Raw genomic sequence first — 24,270 nt, 5'->3', positions numbered from 1 at the left:
GAGAGACAGAGACAGAGAGAGACAGAGAGAGACACATTCACAGGTACAGACAGAGAGACAGAGAGATAGATATTCTGACCACATAATATGTCAGAGATATAGAGATAGACAGAGAGACATAGATGACCTGGTACAGAGATAACAGGGTAGTGTGTCTGGACTGAGACATTCCCTAGAGACCAGGGCCTATAGAGGGTAGACTATGAGAGGGCCCCAGAGAATCTTGAGCATCTCCAGGTAGAGAGGAGAGACCTCTGGATGAGAGTCTTTAGACCTGAAGCTCACAGAGAGAGAGTGATGAGCTTCCCTGAGGACAGAGCTTGTCAAGGTCTGTATTCTGACCAGGACTTGGTGATCTGTCTGGCATGGTCTGGAGGGAGAGGAGATATACACACAGATTATACATCTGTCTGGCATGGTCTGGAGGGAGAGGAGAGGTATTTATGATCTATCTGTCTGTCTGGCATGGTCTGGAGGGAGAGGAGTTTTATATACACACAGATTATACCTGTCTGGCATGGTCAGAGGGAGAGAGAGACACAGATCTATCTGTCTGTACAGGCATGGTCTAGAGGGAGAGGTGTTTATAAACAGTACCAGACAACAGTTTGGACACCTACTCATTCAAGGGTTTATCTTTATTTTTACTAGAGAGAGAGAAGAATCTCTGACCTGGTACAGCCATATAGTAGTGACACCAGCCAGCGAGAATTCTGACTATGGTATATATATAAATAAATAAATAAATATACAGCCAGAGAGAAAGAGTATTCTGACCTGGTACAGCCAGAGAGAGAGAGAGAGAGAGATTACTGACCTGGTACAGCCAGAGAGAGAGAGAGAGAGAGAGTATTCTGACCTGGTACAGCCAGAGAGAGAGAGAGAGAGAGAGTATTCTGACCTGGTACAGAGAGAGACAGAGAGAGAGAGTATTCTGAGAGTACAGAGAGAGAGAGAGACAGAGAGACAGAGAGAAGAGAGAGAGTATTCTGACCTGGTACAGCCAGAGAGAGACAGAGAGAGTATTCTGACCTGGTACAGAGAGAGAGAGAGAGAGAGAGAGAGAGAGAGAGAGAGATTCTGACCTGGTACAGCCAGAGAGAGAGAGAGAGAGAGAGAGTATTCTGACCTGGTACAGCCAGAGAGAGAGAGAGAGAGTATGGTACAGAGACAGAGAGTATTCTGACCTGGTACAGCCAGCCACTTGGACATGGTGACCTGTGCAGTGGAGAGGACCTGGTCCTCAGGGACTAACTGGTCCACCAGGCCGATCTTCAGGGCATCAGGAGCGCTGTACAACAGACCCAGCTCCAACGACAGCTCTGCTGCCCGGTTACCAACCGTGTTCACCAGCGTGTCTTTAAACCTGGACCGCAACATGACCACAACATGACAGCAACATGACCACAACACGACCGCAACACGACATGACCGCAACATGACCGCAACATGACAGCAACATGACCGCAACATGACCGCAACACGACATGACCGCAACACAACATGACCGCAACACAACATGACCGCAACATGACCGCAACACAACATGACCGCAACGCAACATGACCACAACACGATCATGACCACAACACGACCATGACCACAACACGACCATGACCACAACACGACCACAACACAACCATGACCACAACATGACCACAACACGACCATGACCACAACATGACCACAACACGACCATGACCACAACATGACCACAACACGACCATGACCACAACACGACCGCATGGACCGCAACACGACCACAACACGACCACAACCACAACATGACCACAACATTACCGCAACATTACCGCAACATGACCACAACCACAACATGACCACAACACAACCGCAACACGACCACAACATGACCAACCACAACATGACCACAACCACAACATGACCACAACATGACCACAACCGCAACATGACCACAACCGCAACATGACCACAACCGCAACATGAACACAACATGACCACAACCACAACATGACCACAACACAACATGACCACAACATGACCACAACCACAACATAAACACAACCACATTCAGCACCTCACACACACTACAGTAACCATGAACCATCACAACCCTGAGCAGATTCAACACATTAGTGTGTGCGTGTGTATTAGTGTGTGTGTGTGTGTGTGTGTGTGTATTAGTGTGTGTGTGTATATTAGTGTGTGTGTGTGTATTAGTGTGTGTGTGTGTATTAGTGTGTGTATTAGTGTGTGTGTGTGTATTAGTGTGTGTGTGCCTCACCAGAAGGGAGCTACGATGCCGAGCTGAGTCTCGTTGAGTCCGATGCTGTAGCGAGGATTATCAGCCATGATCCTATAGTCACATCCAATAGACATGAGACAGCCACCTGCTGGACTAGAGCCCTATAGACAGAGAGGTGATTATAGTCACATCCAATAGACATGAGACAGCCACCTGCTGGACTAGAGCCCTATAGACAGAGAGACAGAGGTGATTATAGTCACATCCAATAGACATGAGACAGCCACCTGCTGGACTAGAGCCCTATAGACAGAGAGACAGAGAGGTGATTATAGTCACATCCAATAGACATGAGACAGCCACCTGCTGGACTAGAGCCCTATAGACAGAGAGGTGATTATAGTCACATCCAATAGACATGAGACAGCCACCTGCTGGACTAGAGCCCTATAGACAGAGAGACAGAGAGGTGATTATAGTCACATCCAATAGACATGAGACAGCCACCTGCTGGACTAGAGCCCTATAGACAGAGAGACAGAGAGGTGGTTATAGTCACACCCAATAGACATGAGACAGCCACCTGCTGGACTAGAGCCCTATAGACAGAGAGACAGAGAGGTGATTATAGTCACATCCAATAGACATGAGACAGCCACCTGCTGGACTAGAGCCCTATAGACAGAGAGACAGAGAGGTGATTATAGTCACATCCAATAGACAGAGAGACAGAGAGGTGATTATAGTCATATCCAATAGACATGAGACAGCCACCTGCTGGACTAGAGCCCTATAGACAGAGAGGTGATTATAGTCACATCCAATAGAAATGAGACAGCCACCTGCTGGACTAGAGCCCTATAGACAGAGAGACAGAGAGGTGATTATAGTCACATCCTATAGACATGAGACAGCCACCTGCTGGACTAGAGCCCTATAGACAGAGAGGTGATTATAGTCACATCCAATAGACATGAGACAGCCACCTGCTGGACTAGAGCCCTATAGACAGAGAGACAGAGAGGTGATTATAGTCACATCCAATAGACATGAGACAGCCACCTGCTGGACTAGAGCCCTATAGACAGAGAGGTGATTATAGTCACATCCAATAGACATGAGACAGCCACCTGCTGGACTAGAGCCCTATAGACAGAGAGACAGAGAGGTGATTATAGTCACATCCAATAGACATGAGACAGAGAGGTGATTATAGTCACATCCAATAGACATGAGACAACCACCTGCTGACTAGAGCCCTATAGACAGAGAGGTGATAATAGTCACATCCAATAGACATGAGACAGCCACCTGCTGGACTAGAGCCCTATAGACAGAGAGACAGAGAGGTGATTATAGTCACATCCAATAGACATGAGACAACCACCTGCTGGACTAGAGCCCTATAGACAGGGAGGTGATTATAGTCACATCCAATAGACATGAGACAGCCACCTGCTGGACTAGAGCCCTATAGACAGAGAGACAGAGAGGTGATTATAGTCACATCCAATAGACATGAGACAGCCACCTGCTGGACTAGAGCCCTATAGACAGAGAGACAGAGAGGTGATTATAGTCACATCCAATAGACAGAGAGACAGAGAGGTGGTTATAGTCACATCCAATAGACAGAGAGACAGAGAGGTGATTATAGTCATATCCAATAGACATGAGACAGCCACCTGCTGGACTAGAGCCCTATAGACAGAGAGGTGATTATAGTCACATCCAATAGAAATGAGACAGCCACCTGCTGGACTAGAGCCCTATAGACAGAGAGACAGAGAGGTGATTATAGTCACATCCTATAGACATGAGACAGCCACCTGCTGGACTAGAGCCCTATAGACAGAGAGGTGATTATAGTCACATCCAATAGACATGAGACAGCCACCTGCTGGACTAGAGCCCTATAGACAGAGAGACAGAGAGGTGATTATAGTCACATCCAATAGACATGAGACAACCACCTGCTGGACTAGAGCCCTATAGACAGAGAGGTGGTTATAGTCACATCCAATAGACATGAGACAGCCACCTGCTGGACTAGAGCCCTATAGACAGAGAGACAGAGAGGTGATTATAGTCACATCCAATAGACATGAGACAGCCACCTGCTGGACTAGAGCCCTATAGACAGAGGGTGGTTATAGTCACATCCAATAGACAGAGAGACAGAGAGGTGATTATAGTCACATCCAATAGACATGAGACAGCCACCTGCTGGACTAGAGCCCTATAGACAGAGAGGTGATTATAGTCACATCCAATAGACATGAGACAGCCACCTGCTGGACTAGAGCCCTATAGACAGAGAGACAGAGAGGTGGTTATAGTCACATCCAATAGACATGAGACAGCCACCTGCTGGACTAGAGCCCTATAGACAGAGAGGTGATTATAGTCACATCCAATAGACATGAGACAGCCACCTGCTGGACTAGAGCCCTATAGACAGAGAGACAGAGAGGTGATTATAGTCACATCCAATAGACATGAGACAGCCACCTGCTGGACTAGAGCCCTATAGACAGAGAGACAGAGAGGTGATTATAGTCACATCCTATAGACAGAGAGACAGAGAGGTGATTATAGTCACATCCTATAGACAGAGAGACAGAGAGGTGATTATAGTCACATCCTATAGACAGAGAGACAGAGAGGTGATTATAGTCACATCCTATAGACAGAGAGACAGAGAGGTGATTATAGTCACATCCAATAGACATGAGACAGCCACCTGCTGGACTAGAGCCCTATAGACAGAGAGACAGAGGTGATTATAGTCACATCCAATAGACATGAGACAGCCACCTGCTGGACTAGAGCCCTATAGACAGAGAGACAGAGAGGTGGTTATAGTCACATCCTATAGACATGAGACAGCCACCTGCTGGACTAGAGCCCTATAGACAGAGAGACAGAGGTGATTATAGTCACATCCAATAGACATGAGACAGAGAGGTGATTATAGTCACATCCTATAGACAGAGAGACAGAGAGGTGATTATAGTCACATCCAATAGACATGAGACAGCCACCTGCTGGACTAGAGCCCTATAGACAGAGAGGTGATTATAGTCACATCCAATAGACATGAGACAGCCACCTGCTGGACTAGAGCCCTATAGACAGAGAGACAGAGGTGATTATAGTCACATCCAATAGACATGAGACAACCACCTGCTGGACTAGAGCCCTATAGACAGAGAGGTGATTATAGTCACATCCAATAGACATGAGACAGCCACCTGCTGGACTAGAGCCCTATAGACAGAGAGACAGAGAGGTGATTATAGTCACATCCAATAGACATGAGACAGCCACCTGCTGGACTAGAGCCCTATAGACAGAGAGACAGAGAGGTGATTATAGTCACATCCAATAGACAGAGAGACAGAGAGGTGGTTATAGTCACATCCAATAGACAGAGAGACAGAGAGGTGATTATAGTCATATCCAATAGACATGAGACAGCCACCTGCTGGACTAGAGCCCTATAGACAGAGAGGTGATTATAGTCACATCCAATAGAAATGAGACAGCCACCTGCTGGACTAGAGCCCTATAGACAGAGAGACAGAGAGGTGATTATAGTCACATCCTATAGACATGAGACAGCCACCTGCTGGACTAGAGCCCTATAGACAGAGAGGTGATTATAGTCACATCCAATAGACATGAGACAACCACCTGCTGGACTAGAGCCCTATAGACAGAGAGGTGATTATAGTCACATCCAATAGACATGAGACAGCCACCTGCTGGACTAGAGCCCTATAGACAGAGAGACCGAGAGGTGATTATAGTCACATCCAATAGACATGAGACAGCCACCTGCTGGACTAGAGCCCTATAGACAGAGAGACAGAGGGTGGTTATAGTCACATCCAATAGACATGAGACAGCCACCTTCTGGACTAGAGCCCTATAGACAGAGAGGTGATTATAGTCACATCCAATAGAAATGAGACAGCCACCTGCTGGACTAGAGCCCTATAGACAGAGAGACAGAGAGGTGATTATAGTCACATCCTATAGACATGAGACAGCCACCTGCTGGACTAGAGCCCTATAGACAGAGAGGTGATTATAGTCACATCCAATAGACATGAGACAACCACCTGCTGGACTAGAGCCCTATAGACAGAGAGGTGATTATAGTCACATCCAATAGACATGAGACAGCCACCTGCTGGACTAGAGCCCTATAGACAGAGAGACCGAGAGGTGATTATAGTCACATCCAATAGACATGAGACAGCCACCTGCTGGACTAGAGCCCTATAGACAGAGAGACAGAGGGTGGTTATAGTCACATCCAATAGACATGAGACAGCCACCTTCTGGACTAGAGCCCTATAGACAGAGAGACAGAGAGGTGATTATAGTCACATCCTATAGACATGAGACAGCCACCTGCTGGACTAGAGCCCTATAGACAGAGAGGTGATTATAGTCACATCCAATAGACATGAGACAGCCACCTGCTGGACTAGAGCCCTATAGACAGAGAGACAGAGAGGTGATTATAGTCACATCCAATAGACATGAGACAACCACCTGCTGGACTAGAGCCCTATAGACAGAGAGGTGGTTATAGTCACATCCAATAGACATGAGACAGCCACCTGCTGGACTAGAGCCCTATAGACAGAGAGACAGAGAGGTGATTATAGTCACATCCAATAGACATGAGACAGCCACCTGCTGGACTAGAGCCCTATAGACAGAGAGGTGGTTATAGTCACATCCAATAGACAGAGAGACAGAGAGGTGATTATAGTCACATCCAATAGACATGAGACAGCCACCTGCTGGACTAGAGCCCTATAGACAGAGAGGTGATTATAGTCACATCCAATAGACATGAGACAGCCACCTGCTGGACTAGAGCCCTATAGACAGAGAGACAGAGAGGTGGTTATAGTCACATCCAATAGACATGAGACAGCCACCTGCTGGACTAGAGCCCTATAGACAGAGAGGTGATTATAGTCACATCCAATAGACATGAGACAGCCACCTGCTGGACTAGAGCCCTATAGACAGAGAGACAGAGAGGTGATTATAGTCACATCCAATAGACATGAGACAGCCACCTGCTGGACTAGAGCCCTATAGACAGAGAGACAGAGAGGTGATTATAGTCACATCCTATAGACAGAGAGACAGAGAGGTGATTATAGTCACATCCTATAGACAGAGAGACAGAGAGGTGATTATAGTCACATCCTATAGACAGAGAGACAGAGAGGTGATTATAGTCACATCCTATAGACAGAGAGACAGAGAGGTGATTATAGTCACATCCAATAGACATGAGACAGCCACCTGCTGGACTAGAGCCCTATAGACAGAGAGACAGAGAGGTGATTATAGTCACATCCAATAGACATGAGACAGCCACCTGCTGGACTAGAGCCCTATAGACAGAGAGACAGAGAGGTGGTTATAGTCACATCCAATAGACATGAGACAGCCACCTGCTGGACTAGAGCCCTATAGACAGAGAGACAGAGAGGTGATTATAGTCACATCCAATAGACATGAGACAGAGAGGTGATTATAGTCACATCCTATAGACAGAGAGACAGAGAGGTGATTATAGTCACATCCAATAGACATGAGACAGCCACCTGCTGGACTAGAGCCCTATAGACAGAGAGGTGATTATAGTCACATCCAATAGACATGAGACAGCCACCTGCTGGACTAGAGCCCTATAGACAGAGAGACAGAGAGGTGATTATAGTCACATCCAATAGACATGAGACAACCACCTGCTGGACTAGAGCCCTATAGACAGAGAGGTGATTATAGTCACATCCAATAGACATGAGACAGCCACCTGCTGGACTAGAGCCCTATAGACAGAGAGACAGAGAGGTGATTATAGTCACATCCAATAGACATGAGACAGCCACCTGCTGGACTAGAGCCCTATAGACAGAGAGACAGAGAGGTGATTATAGTCACATCCAATAGACAGAGAGACAGAGAGGTGGTTATAGTCACATCCAATAGACATGAGACAACCACCTGCTGGACTAGAGCCCTATAGACAGAGGGTGATTATAGTCACATCCAATAGACATGAGACAGCCACCTGCTGGACTAGAGCCCTATAGACAGAGAGGTGGTTATAGTCACATCCAATAGACATGAGACAGCCACCTGCTGGACTAGAGCCCTATAGACAGAGAGGTGATTATAGTCACATCCAATAGACATGAGACAGCCACCTGCTGGACTAGAGCCCTATAGACAGAGAGACAGAGAGGTGATTATAGTCACATCCAATAGACATGAGACAGCCACCTGCTGGACTAGAGCCCTATAGACAGAGAGACAGAGAGGTGGTTATAGTCACATCCAATAGACATGAGACAGCCACCTTCTGGACTAGAGCCCTATAGACAGAGAGACAGAGAGGTGATTATAGTCACATCCAATAGACATGAGACAGCCACCTGCTGGACTAGAGCCCTATAGACAGAGAGGTGATTATAGTCACATCCAATAGACATGAGACAGCCACCTGCTGGACTAGAGCCCTATAGACAGAGAGACAGAGAGGTGATTATAGTCACATCCAATAGACATGAGACAGCCACCTGCTGGACTAGAGCCCTATAGACAGAGAGGTGATTATAGTCACATCCAATAGACATGAGACAGCCACCTGCTGGACTAGAGCCCTATAGACAGAGAAACAGAGAGGTGATTATAGTCACATCCAATAGACATGAGACAACCACCTATATATAGATAAACACATGGGACCAACAGACAGAGACACAGAGGCAGAGACACAGAGGCAGAGGCACAGAGGCAGAGAGACAGAGGCAGAGACACAGACAGAGACAGACAGACGGCTGGGTGTGCTGACTCACGTTGATGGCAGCTATGGTGGCCATGTTGGATCCGTAGAGTTTGAGCCACATCTCCTGAACAGCCTTCCAGAACTCTCCACAGCGCTCCGGACTTTTCCCATACATCTCCATGATGTCTAGCCCCGCAGAGAACACCTTGGAGAGGGTCTGGGACACCAAACACACACACACACACACACACAGGGAGAGTTATGATGTCTAGCCCCGCAGAGAACACCTTGGAGAGGGTCTGGGACACCAAACACACACAGGGAGAGTTATGATGTCTAGCCCCGCAGAGAACACCTTGGAGAGGGTCTGGGACACCAAACACACACACACACACACACACAGGGAGAGTTATGATGTCTAGCCCTGCAGAGAACACCTTGGAGAGGGTCTGGGACACCACACACACACACACACAGGGAGAGTTATAGTGTGTATCATGGTTTTGTGACAGGACGTGTGTGTGTGTGTGTGTGTGTGTGTGTGTGTGTGTGTGTGTGTGTGTGCACTGACCGAGGTGATGATCAGACCTCTACAACTCTTATCCATCTCTAGTTTCTCCAGATTGATACAGAACTCAGTGAGGAAGTCCAGACTCAGACTGTTGACAGGGGGGCTCTGCATCCTCAACACAGCTACACCTAGAGAGGGACGAAGAGGGGGAGAGGGAGGAGGAGGGGGATGAGAGGGAGAGGAGAGGGAGGAGGGGGAGGGAGATGGATGAGAGGGATGAGAGGGAGACAACCAATGGCAGCCTAATCCATGTGGTGCAAACCCTAACCCGTCTTCCAGGTCTGGCCCAAATAAGGATTTGTTCTTAAAACTGACTTAGCTAGTTAAATAAAGGTTGAATAAAATAATTATATAGGGCTGTGGTTAAAATAGTACACTATATAGGGAAGAGGGCCCTATAACAAATAAATATATAGGGATGTGGTTAAAATAGTACACTATATAGGGAAGAGGGCCCTATAACAAATAAATATATAGGGATGTGGTTAAAATAGTACACTATATAGGGAAGAGGGCCCTATAACAAATCAATATATAGGGATGTGGTTAAAATAGTACACTATATAGGGAAGAGGGCCCTATAACAAATAAATATATAGGGATGTGGTTAAAATAGTACACTATATAGGGAAGAGGGCCCTATAACAAATAAATATATAGGGATGTGGTTAAAATAGTACACTATATAGGGAAGAGGGCCCTATAACAAATCAATATATAGGGATGTGGTTAAAATAGTACACTATATAGGGAAGAGGGCCCTATAAAAATAAATATATAGGGATGTGGTTAAAATAGTACACTATATAGGGAAGAGGGCCCTATAACAAATAAATATATAGGGATGTGGTTAAAATAGTACACTATATAGGGAAGAGGGCCCTATAACAAATAAATATATAGGGATGTGGTTAAAATAGTACACTATATAGGGAAGAGGGCCCTATAACAAATAAATATATAGGGCAGTGGTTAAAATAGTACACTATATAGGGAAGAGGGCCCTATAACAAATACATATATAGGGCTGTGGTTAAAATAGTACACTATATAGGGAAGAGGGCCCTATAACAAATAAATATATAGGGATGTGGTTAAAATAGTACACTATATAGGGAAGAGGGCCCTATAACAAATACATATATAGGGCTGTGGTTAAAATAGTACACTATATAGGGAAGAGGGCCCTATAACAAATACATATATAGGGCTGTGGTTAAAATAGTACACTATATAGGGAAAAGGGGCCCTACAACAAATAAATATATAGGGATGTGGTTAAAATAGTACACTATATAGGGAAGAGGGCCCTATAAAAAAATAATGAAAAACGTTTACAATTGTTGCCTGATTCCATTTAGTTTTTCCAGGTTTTGGTTTTTCCAGGTTTTCACTCTCAAAATCACATTTGTTTGATAGAAGAAAAAACACACAAGTCCACACCAACGCTGAAAACACATCAGGAGGCCATTTATGAGGTCTGGGGACAATCTGAGACATTTAGATGTTTTTGGGGTGTTGTTACAACAATATAACAATATATCAGTTCAGTGATTTCCTAAATTCCACACCCCTGGTCTTCCAGGTCGGTTAAATCAAAACCATGAAGTACCGGAGACCTCTAGGACCAGGACTGTCTACCCTGGTGTAAACAGTACCTCCAGGACCAGGGCTGTCTACCCTGATGTAAACAGTACCTCCAGGACCAGGGCTGTCTACCCTGATGTAAACAGTACCTCCAGGACCAGGGCTGTCTACCCTGATGTAAACAGTACCTCCAGGACCAGGGCTGTCTACCCTGATGTAAACAGTACCTCCAGGACCAGGGCTGTCTACCCTGATGTAAACAGTACCTCCAGGACCAGGGCTGTCTACCCTGATGTAAACAGTACCTCCAGGACCAGGGCTGTCTACCCTGATGTAAACAGTACCTCCAGGACCAGGGCTGTCTACCCTGATGTAAACAGTACCTCCAGGACCAGGGCTGTCTACCCTGATGTAAACAGTACCTCCAGGACCAGGGCTGTCTACCCTGATGTAAACAGTACCTCCAGGACCAGGGCTGTCTACCCTGATGTAAACAGTACCTCCAGGACCAGGGCTGTCTACCCTGATGTAAACAGTACCTGAGACCTCCAGGACCAGGGCTGTCTACCCTGATGTAAACAGTACCTCCAGGACCAGGGCTGTCTACCCTGATGTAAACAGTACCTCCAGGACCAGGGCTGTCTACCCTGATGTAAACAGTACCTCCAGGACCAGGGCTGTCTACCCTGATGTAAACAGTACCACCAGGACCAGGGCTGTCTACCCTGATGTAAACAGTACCTCCAGGACCAGGGCTGTCTACCCTGATGTAAACAGTACCACCAGGACCAGGGCTGTCTACCCTGATGTAAACAGTACCTCCAGGACCAGGGCTGTCTACCCTGATGTAAACAGTACCTCCAGGACCAGGGCTGTCTACCCTGATGTAAACAGTACCACCAGGACCAGGGCTGTCTACCCTGATGTAAACAGTACCTCCAGGACCAGGGCTGTCTACCCTGATGTAAACAGTACCTGAGACCTCCAGGACCAGGACTGTCTACCCTGATGTAAACAGTACCTCCAGGACCAGGGCTGTCTACCCTGATGTAAACAGTACCTCCAGGACCAGGGCTGTCTACCCTGATGTAAACAGTACCTGAGACCTCCAGGACTGTCTACCCTGATGTGTAAACAGTACCTGAGACCTCCAGGACCAGGACTGTCTACCCTGATGTAAACAGTACCTATAGGACCAGGGCTGTCTACCCTGATGTAAACAGTACCTATAGGACCAGGGCTGTCTACCCTGATGTAAACAGTACCTCCAGGACCAGGGCTGTCTACCCTGATGTAAACAGTACCTGAGACCTCCAGGACCAGGGCTGTCTACCCTGATGTAAACAGTACCTCCAGGACCAGGGCTGTCTACCCTGATGTAAACAGTACCTCCAGGACCAGGGCTGTCTACCCTGATGTAAACAGTACCTCCAGGACCAGGGCTGTCTACCCTGATGTAAACAGTACCACCAGGACCAGGGCTGTCTACCCTGATGTAAACAGTACCACCAGGACCAGGGCTGTCTACCCTGATGTAAACAGTACCTCCAGGACCAGGGCTGTCTACCCTGATGTAAACAGTACCTGAGACCTCCAGGACCAGGACTGTCTACCCTGATGTAAACAGTACCTCCAGGACCAGGGCTGTCTACCCTGATGTAAACAGTACCTCCAGGACCAGGGCTGTCTACCCTGATGTAAACAGTACCTGAGACCTCCAGGACCAGGACTGTCTACCCTGATGTAAACAGTACCTCCAGGACCAGGGCTGTCTACCCTGATGTAAACAGTACCTCCAGGACCAGGACTGTCTACCCTGATGTAAACAGTACCTGAGACCTCCAGAACCAGGGCTGTCTACCCTGATGTAAACAGTACCTCCAGGACCAGGGCTGTCTACCCTGATGTAAACAGTACCTAAGACCTCCAGGACCTGGGCTGTCTACCCTGATGTAAACAGTACCTGAGACCTCCAGGACCAGGACTGTCTACCCTGATGTAAACAGTACCTCCAGGACCAGGGCTGTCTACCCTGATGTAAACAGTACCTGAGACCTCCAGAACCAGGGCTGTCTACCCTGATGTAAACAGTACCTCCAGGACCAGGGCTGTCTACCCTGATGTAAACAGTACCTAAGACCTCCAGGACCTGGGCTGTCTACCCTGATGTAAACAGTACCTCCAGGACCAGGGCTGTCTACCCTGATGTAAACAGTACCTAAGACCTCCAGGACCTGGGCTGTCTACCCTGATGTAAACAGTACCTCCAGGAACAGGGCTGTCTACCCTGATGTAAACAGTACCTCCAGGACCAGGGCTGTCTACCCTGATGTAAACAGTACCTCCAGGACCAGGGCTGTCTACCCTGATGTAAACAGTACCTCCAGGACCAGGGCTGTCTACCCTGATGTAGGGGACAGGGTGCCATTTGGGACAGGTAAAGAAGCTGTGCAGGGCTTTACCTGTACTGTTGTCCAGGTCCACCTTGATCTTAGGTGAGGTAGAGCTGTTTCTCTGCTGCAGAGAGAAGCACGGCGACACACACTCTCTCCCATGTCTACTGTGGATGGACAACTGGGACAACACACCTGCCAAACAACAATATCATAAAACAATATAACATAATATAACAAATTAACTTAATAAAATAATATAACAATATAATAAAACAATATAACAATATAATATACATAATATAACAATATAATAAAATAATATAACAATATAATAAAACAATATAATAAAATAATATAATATAATAAAATAATAATATAATAAAATCAAATAATAAAATCATATAATATAATAAAATAATATAATAAAATATAACAATATAATAAAACAATAATGAGGGAGTGGAATAATGATAGTTGACATCGTCACTGAAACCATGTGACCTTGTATTATAAGACGATGGTTGGTGCCCTATTCACTATATACAGTGAGTTCCACAAGCACTGGGTCAGTGTCATGTTGTTGGAGCCCTATTCACTATATACAGTGAGTTCCACAAGCACTGGGTCAGTGTCATGTTGTTGGACCCTCGTCACTATATACAGTGAGTTCCACAAGCACTGGGTCAGTGACATGTTGTTGGAGCCCTATTCACTATATACAGTGAGTTCCACAAGCATTGGGTCAGTGACATGTTGTTGGAGCCCTATTCACTATAGACAGTGAGTTCCACAAGCACTGGGTCAGTGACATGTTGTTGGAGCCCTCGTCACTATATACAGTGAGTTCCACAAGCACTGGGTCAGTGACATGTTGTTGGAGCCCTATTCACTATATACAGTGAGTTCCACAAGCATTGGGTCAGTGACATGTTGTTGGAGCCCTATTCACTATAGACAGTGAGTTCCACAAGCACTGGGTCAGTGTCATGTTGTTGGAGCCCTATTCACTATATACAGTGAGTTCCACAAGCACTGGGTCAGTGTCATGTTGTTGGAGCCCTCGTCACTATATACAGTGAGTTCCACAAGCACTGGGTCAGTGTCATGTTGTTGGAGCCCTCGTCACTATATACAGTGAGTTCCACAAGCACTGGGTCAGTGTCATGTTGTTGGAGCCCTCGTCACTATATACAGTGAGTTCCACAAGCACTGGGTCAGTGTCATGTTGTTGGAGCCCTATTCACTATATACAGTGAGTTCCACAAGCACTGGGTCAGTGTCATGTTGTTGGAGCCCTCGTCACTATATACAGTGAGTTCCACAAGCACTGGGTCAGTGTCATTTTGTTGGAGCCCTCGTCACTATATACAGTGAGTTCCACAAGCACTGGGTCAGTGTCATGTTGTTGGAGCCCTATTCACTATATACAGTGAGTTCCACAAGCACTGGGTCAGTGACATGTTGTTGGAGCCCTCGTCACTATATACAGTGAGTTCCACAAGCACTGGGTCAGTGACATGTTGTTGGAGCCCTATTCACTATATACAGTGAGTTCCACAAGCACTGGGTCAGTGACATGTTGTTGGAGCCCTCGTCACTATATACAGTGAGTTCCACAAGCACTGGGTCAGTGTCATGTTGTTGGAGCCCTCGTCACTATATACAGTGAGTTCCACAAGCACTGGGTCAGTGTCATGTTGTTGGAGCCCTAGTCACTATATACAGTGAGTTCCACAAGCACTGGGTCAGTGTCATGTTGTTAGAGCCCTATTCACTATATACAGTGAGTTCCACAAGCACTGGGTCAGTGTCATGTTGTTGGAGCCCTCGTCACTATATACAGTGAGTTCCACAAGCATTGGGTCAGTGACATGTTGTTGGAGCCCTCGTCACTATATACAGTGGGTTCCACAAGCACTGGGTCAGTGTCATGTTGTTGGAGCCTTATTCACTATATACAGTGAGTTCCACAAGCACTGGGTCAGTGACATGTTGTTGGAGCCCTCGTCACTATATACAGTGAGTTCCACAAGCACTGGGTCAGTGTCATGTTGTTGGAGCCCTATTCACTATATACAGTGAGTTCCACAAGCATTGGGTCAGTGTCATGTTGTTGGAGCCCTCGTCACTATATACAGTGAGTTCCACAAGCACTGGGTCAGTGACATGTTGTTGGAGCCCTATTCACTATATACAGTGAGTTCCACAAGCACTGGGTCAGTGACATGTTGTTGGAGCCCACATCACTATATACAGTGAGTTCCACAAGCATTGGGTCAGTGTCATGTTGTTGGAGCCCTCGTCACTATATACAGTGAGTTCCACAAGCACTGGGTCAGTGTCATGTTGTTGGAGCCCTCGTCACTATATACAGTGAGTTCCACAAGCATTGGGTCAGTGTCATGTTGTTGGAGCCCTATTCACTATATACAGTGAGTTCCACAAGCACTGGGTCAGTGACATGTTGTTGGAGCCCACGTCACTATATACAGTGAGTTCCACAAGCACTGGGTCAGTGTCATGTTGTTGGAGCCCTATTCACTATATACAGTGAGTTCCACAAGCATTGGGTCAGTGTCATGTTGTTGGAGCCCTATTCACTATATACAGTGAGTTCCACAAGCACTGGGTCAGTGTCATGTTGTTGGAGCCTTCGTCACTATATACAGTGAGTTCCACAAGCACTGGGTCAGTGTCATGTTGTTGGAGCCCTATTCACTATATACAGTGAGTTCCACAAGCACTGGGTCAGTGACATGTTGTTGGAGCCCTATTCACTATATACAGTGAGTTCCACAAGCACTGGGTCAGTGTCATGTTGTTGGAGCCTTCGTCACTATATACAGTGAGTTCCACAAGCATTGGGTCAGTGTCATGTTGTTGGAGCCCTCGTCACTATATACAGTGAGTTCCACAAGCACTGGGTCAGTGTCATGTTGTTGGAGCCCTAGTCACTATATACAGTGAGTTCCACAAGCACTGGGTCAGTGTCATGTTGTTGGAGCCCTCGTCACTATATACAGTGAGTTCCACAAGCATTGGGTCAGTGACATGTTGTTGGAGCCCTATTCACTATATACAGTGGGTTCCACAAGCACTGGGTCAGTGTCATGTTGCTGGAGCCCTATTCACTATATACAGTGAGTTCCACAAGCACTGGGTCAGTGTCATGTTGGTGTGGCTCTGTATTCCAGAACTTTGGATTTGAAATGGTACAAGGACTATGAGGTTAAAGTGCAGACTGTCGGCTTTAATTTGAGGGTATTGCATCCATATCGGGTGAACCGTTTAGATATTACAGCACTTCTTGTACATAGTCCTCCCATTTTAGGGGACCAAAAGTATTGGGACAAATTCACTTAAAAGAAGTAAAAGGTATTCGGTCCCATATTCACAGACAATGGCTAGATCAAGCTTGTGACAACACATTGGTTGGATACATTTGCTGTTTGTTTTGGTTGTTTTTCAGATTATTTGGTGCCCAATAGAAATGAAGTGTAAATAATGTATAGTGTCATTTTGGAGTCACTTTTATTGTAAATAAGAATAGATGATGTTTCTAAACGCTTCTACATTAATGTGGATGCTACCGTGATTATGGATAATGATGAATGAATCGTGAATAAATGATGAGTGAGAAAGTTACAGACACACAAATAGCACACCCCAAGACATGTTTTCACAATTACAATAACAGCTACGATATATTAGCTAGTTGATATAGGTAGCTACTTGATAGGACCCAGATAGCCCACGCAAACTGACGATGTGGCATTACGTGACATAAGGACAGACACAAGCGTTGTGTGAACTTTGCTCTAGTTTCTGAAAGGATTGACCAGGAAGGGGAGGCTAGCTAGCTAACTACTTAGCCATGCAATCTGACCACTGATATTCTTGTTTGTTCTCGAAATGGGCCATCAAAACTCCGGAGAAATAGCTATTAACTCGCTAATAACTCTTCCTGCTGTACTTACTCAATGTCAGGTAAGTTCACATACCTGAAAACCCGAATTTGGCGGAATTTCTCAACACATTTGCCATCTCGACTCGTCAAGTTGACTCAAACAGGGTGCAGACACTGCGACTGGACTGCTCTGTCCTGGAGGAGGAAATTACAGAGGAGGCGGGGCCAACATATCAGTATTGGCATCTGATTGGATCTGAACGCCGTGACTGCAGGTGTTTTGGGTGTTGAAAACGTGAATCACCCTATCAGACTGCAGGACTATCAACCACACTGGGCAAGCTCGTTTAACGAGGCCCGGTGCCCAGGATGAGGAGTTTCTTTTTTAAACGATTCCATTGTTCTTTAAAAATCTTAACTAACCCGGGGCATCGGGCCATGCAAAACGAACTCACCCACTGACAAAGTGGAGGTTGCTTGACAGGGATTGGTTACAGGCTACTTCCAGGGTCAAGGACTAATGACTTGAAGTTGTATGTACATCGTCGACGTACATAGTTAGATACTAATGTATGTTTTACTATTGGTTAAACTCTCGTACCTCATCAGAACCCCAAATATAAGCTTGTTATACTCAAATCTTTGTAAACAAAGTAAATGTAAACAAACACCGTATATATCCTAAAATCAAAATAGTAAAAACTATAATTTGATATCATGGATGGTCAGTCTTTGCATACATAGCTCTTGCTTTGAATTTATTAAGAGTGGTTACATTTCTCCAGGCCCATCCCTTAGCTTTTACAAAAACACAGGTGGGGTGCCCGCTTAGTTGTTGTTTCAATTAAGGATTCCAGCTTGAAAGAGGAGATACAATGAAACCAACCACGGAAGCAGATTGTAGTGGATTCGGTGGGCAGCCCCAACCAAGACGAGAACCCAGGTTTAACAACTGTCAAGCCAACAGCTTAACTGCTACGCCAAGTTCAGGATCAAGGCTAAAGCGTATGGTGAGCAGTGGAGGGAATCTTCCTCTTAATGGACCATAAACCCAATCAATCGATCAGATGACTCTATCCTTGTTCCTCTGCAGCAGAGGTCCTCCCAGTCTACTGATCGATCGATCAATCAATCAACCGATGGATCAGGTGCCTCTATCTCCATGTTTCTCTGTAAAAGAGGTCCTCCCGGTCCAGAGCTGCTGCTCTGGCGCCATCTGGTGGCGTGAAGTGGTGTTGCAACAAGATGAGTACAGTAATGCAGACTGGACAGAACCTATTGGTCCCAAATGACACCCTCTTCCTTACATAGTGGAACTACATGTCCTGGTCAAAGTAGTGCACTACGTAGGGAATTCATTAGGGTGGTATTTGGGTTGGAACTAGGGCACTAGGTAGGGAATTCATTAGGGTGGAATCTGGGTTGGAACTAGGGCACTAGGTAGGGAATTCATTAGGGTTGGAACTAGGGCACTAGGTAGGGAAATCATTAGGGTGATATTTGGGTTGGAACTAGGGAACTAGGTAGGGAAATCATTAGGGTTGGAACTAGGCACTAGGTAGGGAATTCATTAGGGTCGGAACTAGGGCACTAGGAAGGGAATTCATTAGGGTTGGAACTGGGCACTAGGGAATTCATTGGGTTTGGAACTAGGGCACTAGGTAGGGAATTCATTAGGGTTGGAACTAGGGAACTAGGTAGGGAATTCATTGGGGTTGGAACTAGGGCACTAGGAAGGGAATTCATTAGGGTTGGAACTAGGTAGGGAATTCATTGGGTTTGGAACTAGGGCACTAGGTAGGGGAATTCATTGGGGTTGGAACTAGGGCACTAGGTAGGGAATTCATTAGGGTTGGAACTAGGGCACTAGGTAGGGAATTCATTCGGGAGGTATTTGCCTTGATGACAGCTTTGCAAACTCAAGTGCAGTCGTGAAAACCATCAAGAGCTATGATGAAACTGGCTCTCATGAGGACTGCCACAGGAAAGACCCAGAGTTACTTCTGCTGCAGAGGATAAGTTCATTAGTTACCAGCCTCTTCCTGGAGATCTACTGTCCTGTAGGTTTTCAGTCCAACCCTCTTCCTGGAGATCTACCGTCCTGTAGGTTTTTAGTCCAACCCTCTTCCTGGAGGTCTCTTCCTGGACTACCGTCCTGTGGGTTTTCAGTCCAACCCTCTTCCTGGAGATCTACCGTCCTGTAGGTTTACAGTCCAACCCTCTTCCTGGAGATCTACTGTCCTGTAGGTTTACAGTCCAAACCTCTTACTGGAGATCTACTGTCCTGTAGGTTTACAGCCCAACCCTCTTCCTGGAGATCTACTGTCCTGTAGGTTTACAGTCCAACCCTCTTCCTCTGGAGATCTACTGTCCTGTAGGTTTACAGCCCAACCCTCTTCCTGGAGATCTACTGTCCTGTAGGTTTACAGTCCAACCCTCTCTTCCTGGAGATCTACTGTCCTGTAGGTTTACAGCCCAACCCTCTTCCTGGAGATCTACTGTCCTGTAGGTTTACAGTCCAACTCTTCCTGGAGATCTACTGTCCTGTAGGTTTACAGCCCAACCCTCTTCCTGGAGATCTACTGTCCTGTGGGATTTCAGTCCAACTCTAATTTAACACACCTGCTTCTACTAATTAGCTTACCACTAGGCTACCCTGCCGCCTCTACACTCTAACCACTAGGCTACCCTGCCGTCCTGGAAACACTGCACCATGTGGAAATTACACTTGTCCAGATCTGAAAGGTCAAACACTAGGCTCCCCTGCCATCCTGAAACACTGCACCATGTAGAGTATTCACAACGTGTCTCAGATCTGAAAGGTCAAACTGATCCTAGACCATATCTACCTCCCCATGTGTCCTGGTCAGAAACACTGCACCATGTAGAGAATAGGGTACCCGTTTGGCCCTGAGAACTGATCTCTGATCTGTGCTCCCTCTTGTTTGAATAGCAACCAGAATAGGACTGAGTGGCCCAAAGAACTGATCTCTGATCAGGTCCCATATTCACAACGTGTCTCAGAGTAGGACCCCTCCCCGTCTGTCTATTATGACGGTACTCATTATGAGTTGAAAGGTCAAACTGATCCTAGGTCAGCACTCCTACTGGGATCAGCTTTGTGAATAATGGATCCTGCTTTCTGACCTCCTATTGGTTAAGCCAGGGCTCCATGCTAACTTTAATTTTTGAATTTACACCTTGAAAAATGTAGGCCGAACACAAAGAAATCTAGGAGCACAATCTAAGTGATTGTAGGTAATGAAGCTAGAATCCTTCATTTGTCTAGGCTCACTGGTGCTCCTAAATAAAACACAGTCCAGGTGGCACAGCAAAATATTTAGGTGTGTATGAGAATAAAATGGTGGCACTGTTAGAGCTCTGTATCGGGGTTAAAAACGGGTTCATGTTAGCTGATCCTAGAGCAGAGCTTAGGAACAACCACAATCTGTCACATAAGGGATATTTCACACAAATCGGTCTGACATGAAATGTGAGGGATATCAAGGGGTGATGACTTGGTTGCATTGGGTTTGACCAATAATGCTTCAACGTTAGCATTAGGAGACCCCAGCCAGGGGTGTGTTCAGTTGGCTTCAACGTTTGAGTTGTGGAACAGTTCGTACTGTACGACACGTTGTTTCCAAAACGTTCTTTAACAGACATGTTTACTGCGTTCGGCGGGGTTGGAGAGTGATGTATTTATAACCCCCCCACCCTCCACAACCCAAACCTCCCGGTTTACTTACCCCTCCCCACAACCCAAACCACTCCCCCCACAACCCAAACCCTCCCGGTTTACTTACCCCTCCCCACAACCCAAACCCTCCCGGTTTACTTACCCCTACCCCCACAACCCAAACCCTCCCGTTTACTTACCCCTACCCCCCCCCACAACCCAAACCCTCCCGGTTTACTTACCCCTACCCCCCCCACAACCCAAACCCTCCCAGTTACTTACCCCCCAGTTTACTTACCCCTACCCCCCACAACCCAAACCCTCCCAGTTTACCCCCCCCACAACCCAAACCCTCCCAGTTTACTTACCCCTACCCCCCCCCCCAAACCCTCCCCACAACCCCCCCAACCCAAACCACTCCCGGATTTTTACCCCTACCCCCACAACCCAAACCACTCCCAGTTTACTTACCCCTACCCCCCCCCACAACCCAAACCCTCCCCAGTTTACTTACCCTACCCCCCCACAACCCAAACCCTCCCAGTTTACTTACCCCTACCCCCCACCTCCCCCCCCACAACCCAAACCCTCCCAGTTTACTTACCCCTACCCCCCCCCACAACCCAAACCCTCCCCGTTTATCCCTAACTGGAAACAGATACAGCACCAATTACGTATATTTTTTTGAGGGGGGGGTAACTAAACGCAACACATGTAAAACAATAATCCAAGCATGGCTGGCTGTATTCCTCGTCTATACAGGGTAAGAAAACCAAGGGCATTTTCTAATAATTCAGGTAAACTATCCCTTTCAGCTTTAATAGTCAGGCAACTGCATCTTTTCACATCAACACAAGTCAATAATGAACACCCATTAGAAGACAGACTACGTCACAATGTCACTTAGTATGGAGCGATGCACTGGATCGGCCATTCATACAGCATACTAAACAGTAGTGTGGACATTGGGATGTTAGACCCCTCCCCCTCGCTCACGAAAAGAACAATTCTGTCAGTTTGTTTCTGGGGCCTCCACTTTAGCTCCTCCCACATCTCTTACTCTGGGTGGTGTTCAGTATGGCACAGCATAGCAAAACACTTTGCAACGAAAAAAAAAAACTAAAAACACAAACAGGACTTTCTCTTCTAGGTTTGGGGCATGTTCATTACAGCACAACGTAGCAAAAAAAAACATTTCAGTCTTTCTCTTCTGGTTTGGGGCATGTTCATTACGGCACAGAGTAGCAAATCGTTTCAGTTTGTTTCTGTTTGGTGGCAGGTGAACCACCCCCCCAGTTCCAGAGGGAGGTGAAGGTGGTGGTGTCTGATTGAAGACCTTTAGGTGGAGGTTGGACTGCCTGGTTGGTTCCGGTGGGAAGATCAACATTAGTTTAGATGTGAAAGAGTCTTTTAAGTGCAAAAAAAAATAAATCATTATTCCAACTCAGGTAATATGGTGAACACACAACCACACTGAACAGAATACTCAGAAAACATCAACATACTCAGAAGAGGACAGAGGTGTAGTGGAGTAGAAACACAGGTTATTTTGAGAGAGCGTTTATCTGTCCCATCTTTTACATTTAAAAAATAAAAAATGCATTGAAAGTTTAGGGAGCATCACATTTACTCACTGTGAACGGTGATCATAGTTTACCTTTCTAAAGGTCGCCACACGACATCACCTGACTGGAGGGTTCGTCTGCCGACAGGTCAGATATCATCCCAGCATTAAGTAACAAGGATAATTCCTGAACTTTGAAATTCACACCTCAACAGAAGAAGCAAGGCGGTGTATAAATGAACCAACTGCAGCAGAGGTATACGAACCTGAACACTGGGGTTCGTGCAGCAAATAGCACCCCTATGTCTCGACATAGTGGACTACTTTGACCAGAGTGACCTGTAGGCAAAAAGTCGTTCACTTTATATTGGGGAATAGGGTGCGATTTTGGGACGCTGACCCTGCCGGTTGGTTGCACTAACATGACTGCTGAAGCACAGTTGTCAAGACAGAAAGGAAGCCGATACAATCAAATATCAACAGCCTGCTATTGGGAGGATCAGCCCTGAGACCCCACAGCCCCTCAGCCATCACAACTAGGCACAGGAGACACCAGGCTGCTCTACAAACAGCACCCTGTATAGTGCAACACTTTTCAAAAGGGCCCTATGCTGTAATATAGTAGGGTGCCATGTAGGGACTAGGGTGGTGTGTAGGGACTGGGTGCTGTGTAGAGACTAGGGTGCTGTGTAGGGACTGTAAGGACTAGGGTGCTGTGTAGGGACTAGGGTGCTGTGTAGGGACTAGGGTGCTGTGTGGGGACTAGGATGTAAGGACTAGGGTGCTGTGTAGGGACTAGGATGTAGGGACTATGGTGGTGTGTAGAGACTGGGATGTGTGTAGAGACTAGGGTGTAGGGACTAGGGTGCTGTGTAGAGACTAGGATGTAGGGACTAGGTGCTGTGTAGAGACTAGGGTGTAGGGACTAGGGTGCTGTGTAGGGACTAGATGTAGGGGCTATGGTGCTGTGTAGGGACTAGGATGTAAGGGCTATGATGTAGGGACTAGGGTGCTGTGTAGGGACTAGGGAGGTGTGTAGAGACTAGGATGTAGGGGCTATGGTGCTGTGTAGGGACTAGGATGTAAGGGCTATGATGTAGGGACTAGGTGCTGTGTAGGGACTAGGAGTGTGTAGAGACTAGGATGTAGGGGCTATGGTGCTGTGTAGGGACTAGGGTGCTGTGTAGGGACTAGGGTGCTGTGTAGGGACTAGGGTGCTGTGTAGAGACTAGGATGTAGGGGCTAGGTGCTGTGTAGGGACTAGGATGTAAGGGCTATGATGTAGGGACTAGGGTGCTGTGTAGGGACTAGGGAGGTGTGTAGAGACTAGGATGTAGGGGCTATGGTGCTGTGTAGGGACTGGGAGTGTGTAGGGACTAGGGTGCTGTGTAGGGACTAGGGTGCTGTGTAGGGGCTAGGGTGCTGTGTAGGGACTAGGGTGCTGTGTAGGGACTGATGTAGGGGCTAGGGTGCTGTGTAGGGACTAGGGTGTAGGGGCTAGGGTGCTGTAGGG

The 24,270-nt window shown here is 46.7% G+C and overlaps 1 protein-coding gene across 1 annotated transcript; it reads right to left on the bottom strand.

The window, feature by feature from the left end:
* Positions 1 to 323: 323 nt before the first annotated feature.
* LOC135532890 (enoyl-CoA delta isomerase 1, mitochondrial-like) lies at positions 324 to 17,704 on the bottom strand. Its single transcript, XM_064960319.1, has 7 exons — positions 17,609 to 17,704; positions 13,674 to 13,799; positions 9,625 to 9,752; positions 9,124 to 9,270; positions 2,264 to 2,385; positions 1,188 to 1,366; positions 324 to 370 (listed from the first exon to the last, which is right to left on the bottom strand). The coding sequence occupies exons 1-7, from the start codon at positions 17,649 to 17,651 to the stop codon at positions 324 to 326; spliced, it is 792 nt and encodes a 263-aa protein (XP_064816391.1). The 5' UTR covers positions 17,652 to 17,704.
* Positions 17,705 to 24,270: the final 6,566 nt, after the last annotated feature.

The sequence above is a fragment of the Oncorhynchus masou genome, unplaced genomic scaffold, assembly GCF_036934945.1.
Source record: "Oncorhynchus masou masou isolate Uvic2021 unplaced genomic scaffold, UVic_Omas_1.1 unplaced_scaffold_2090, whole genome shotgun sequence".
Classification (NCBI taxonomy): Eukaryota; Metazoa; Chordata; class Actinopteri; order Salmoniformes; family Salmonidae; genus Oncorhynchus; species Oncorhynchus masou.
This window is presented reverse-complemented; position numbering and strand designations above follow the sequence as displayed.

What these genes read in the sequence shown, in the direction of transcription:
- LOC135532890 (XM_064960319.1), bottom strand. Translation starts at nt 17,651, where the DNA reads ATGGCAAATGTGTTGAGAAATTCCGCCAAATTCGGGTTTTCAG. An exon ending in GAGGTCTGATCATCACCTCG is followed by an intron (nt 9,271 to 9,624) that starts GTCAGTGCACAC and finishes TTGGTGTCCCAG; the next exon opens with ACCCTCTCCAAGGTGTTCTC. An exon ending in CAAGTGGCTGGCTGTACCAG is followed by an intron (nt 371 to 1,187) that starts GTCAGAATACTC and finishes CTCTCCCTCCAG; the next exon opens with ACCATGCCAGACAGATCACC.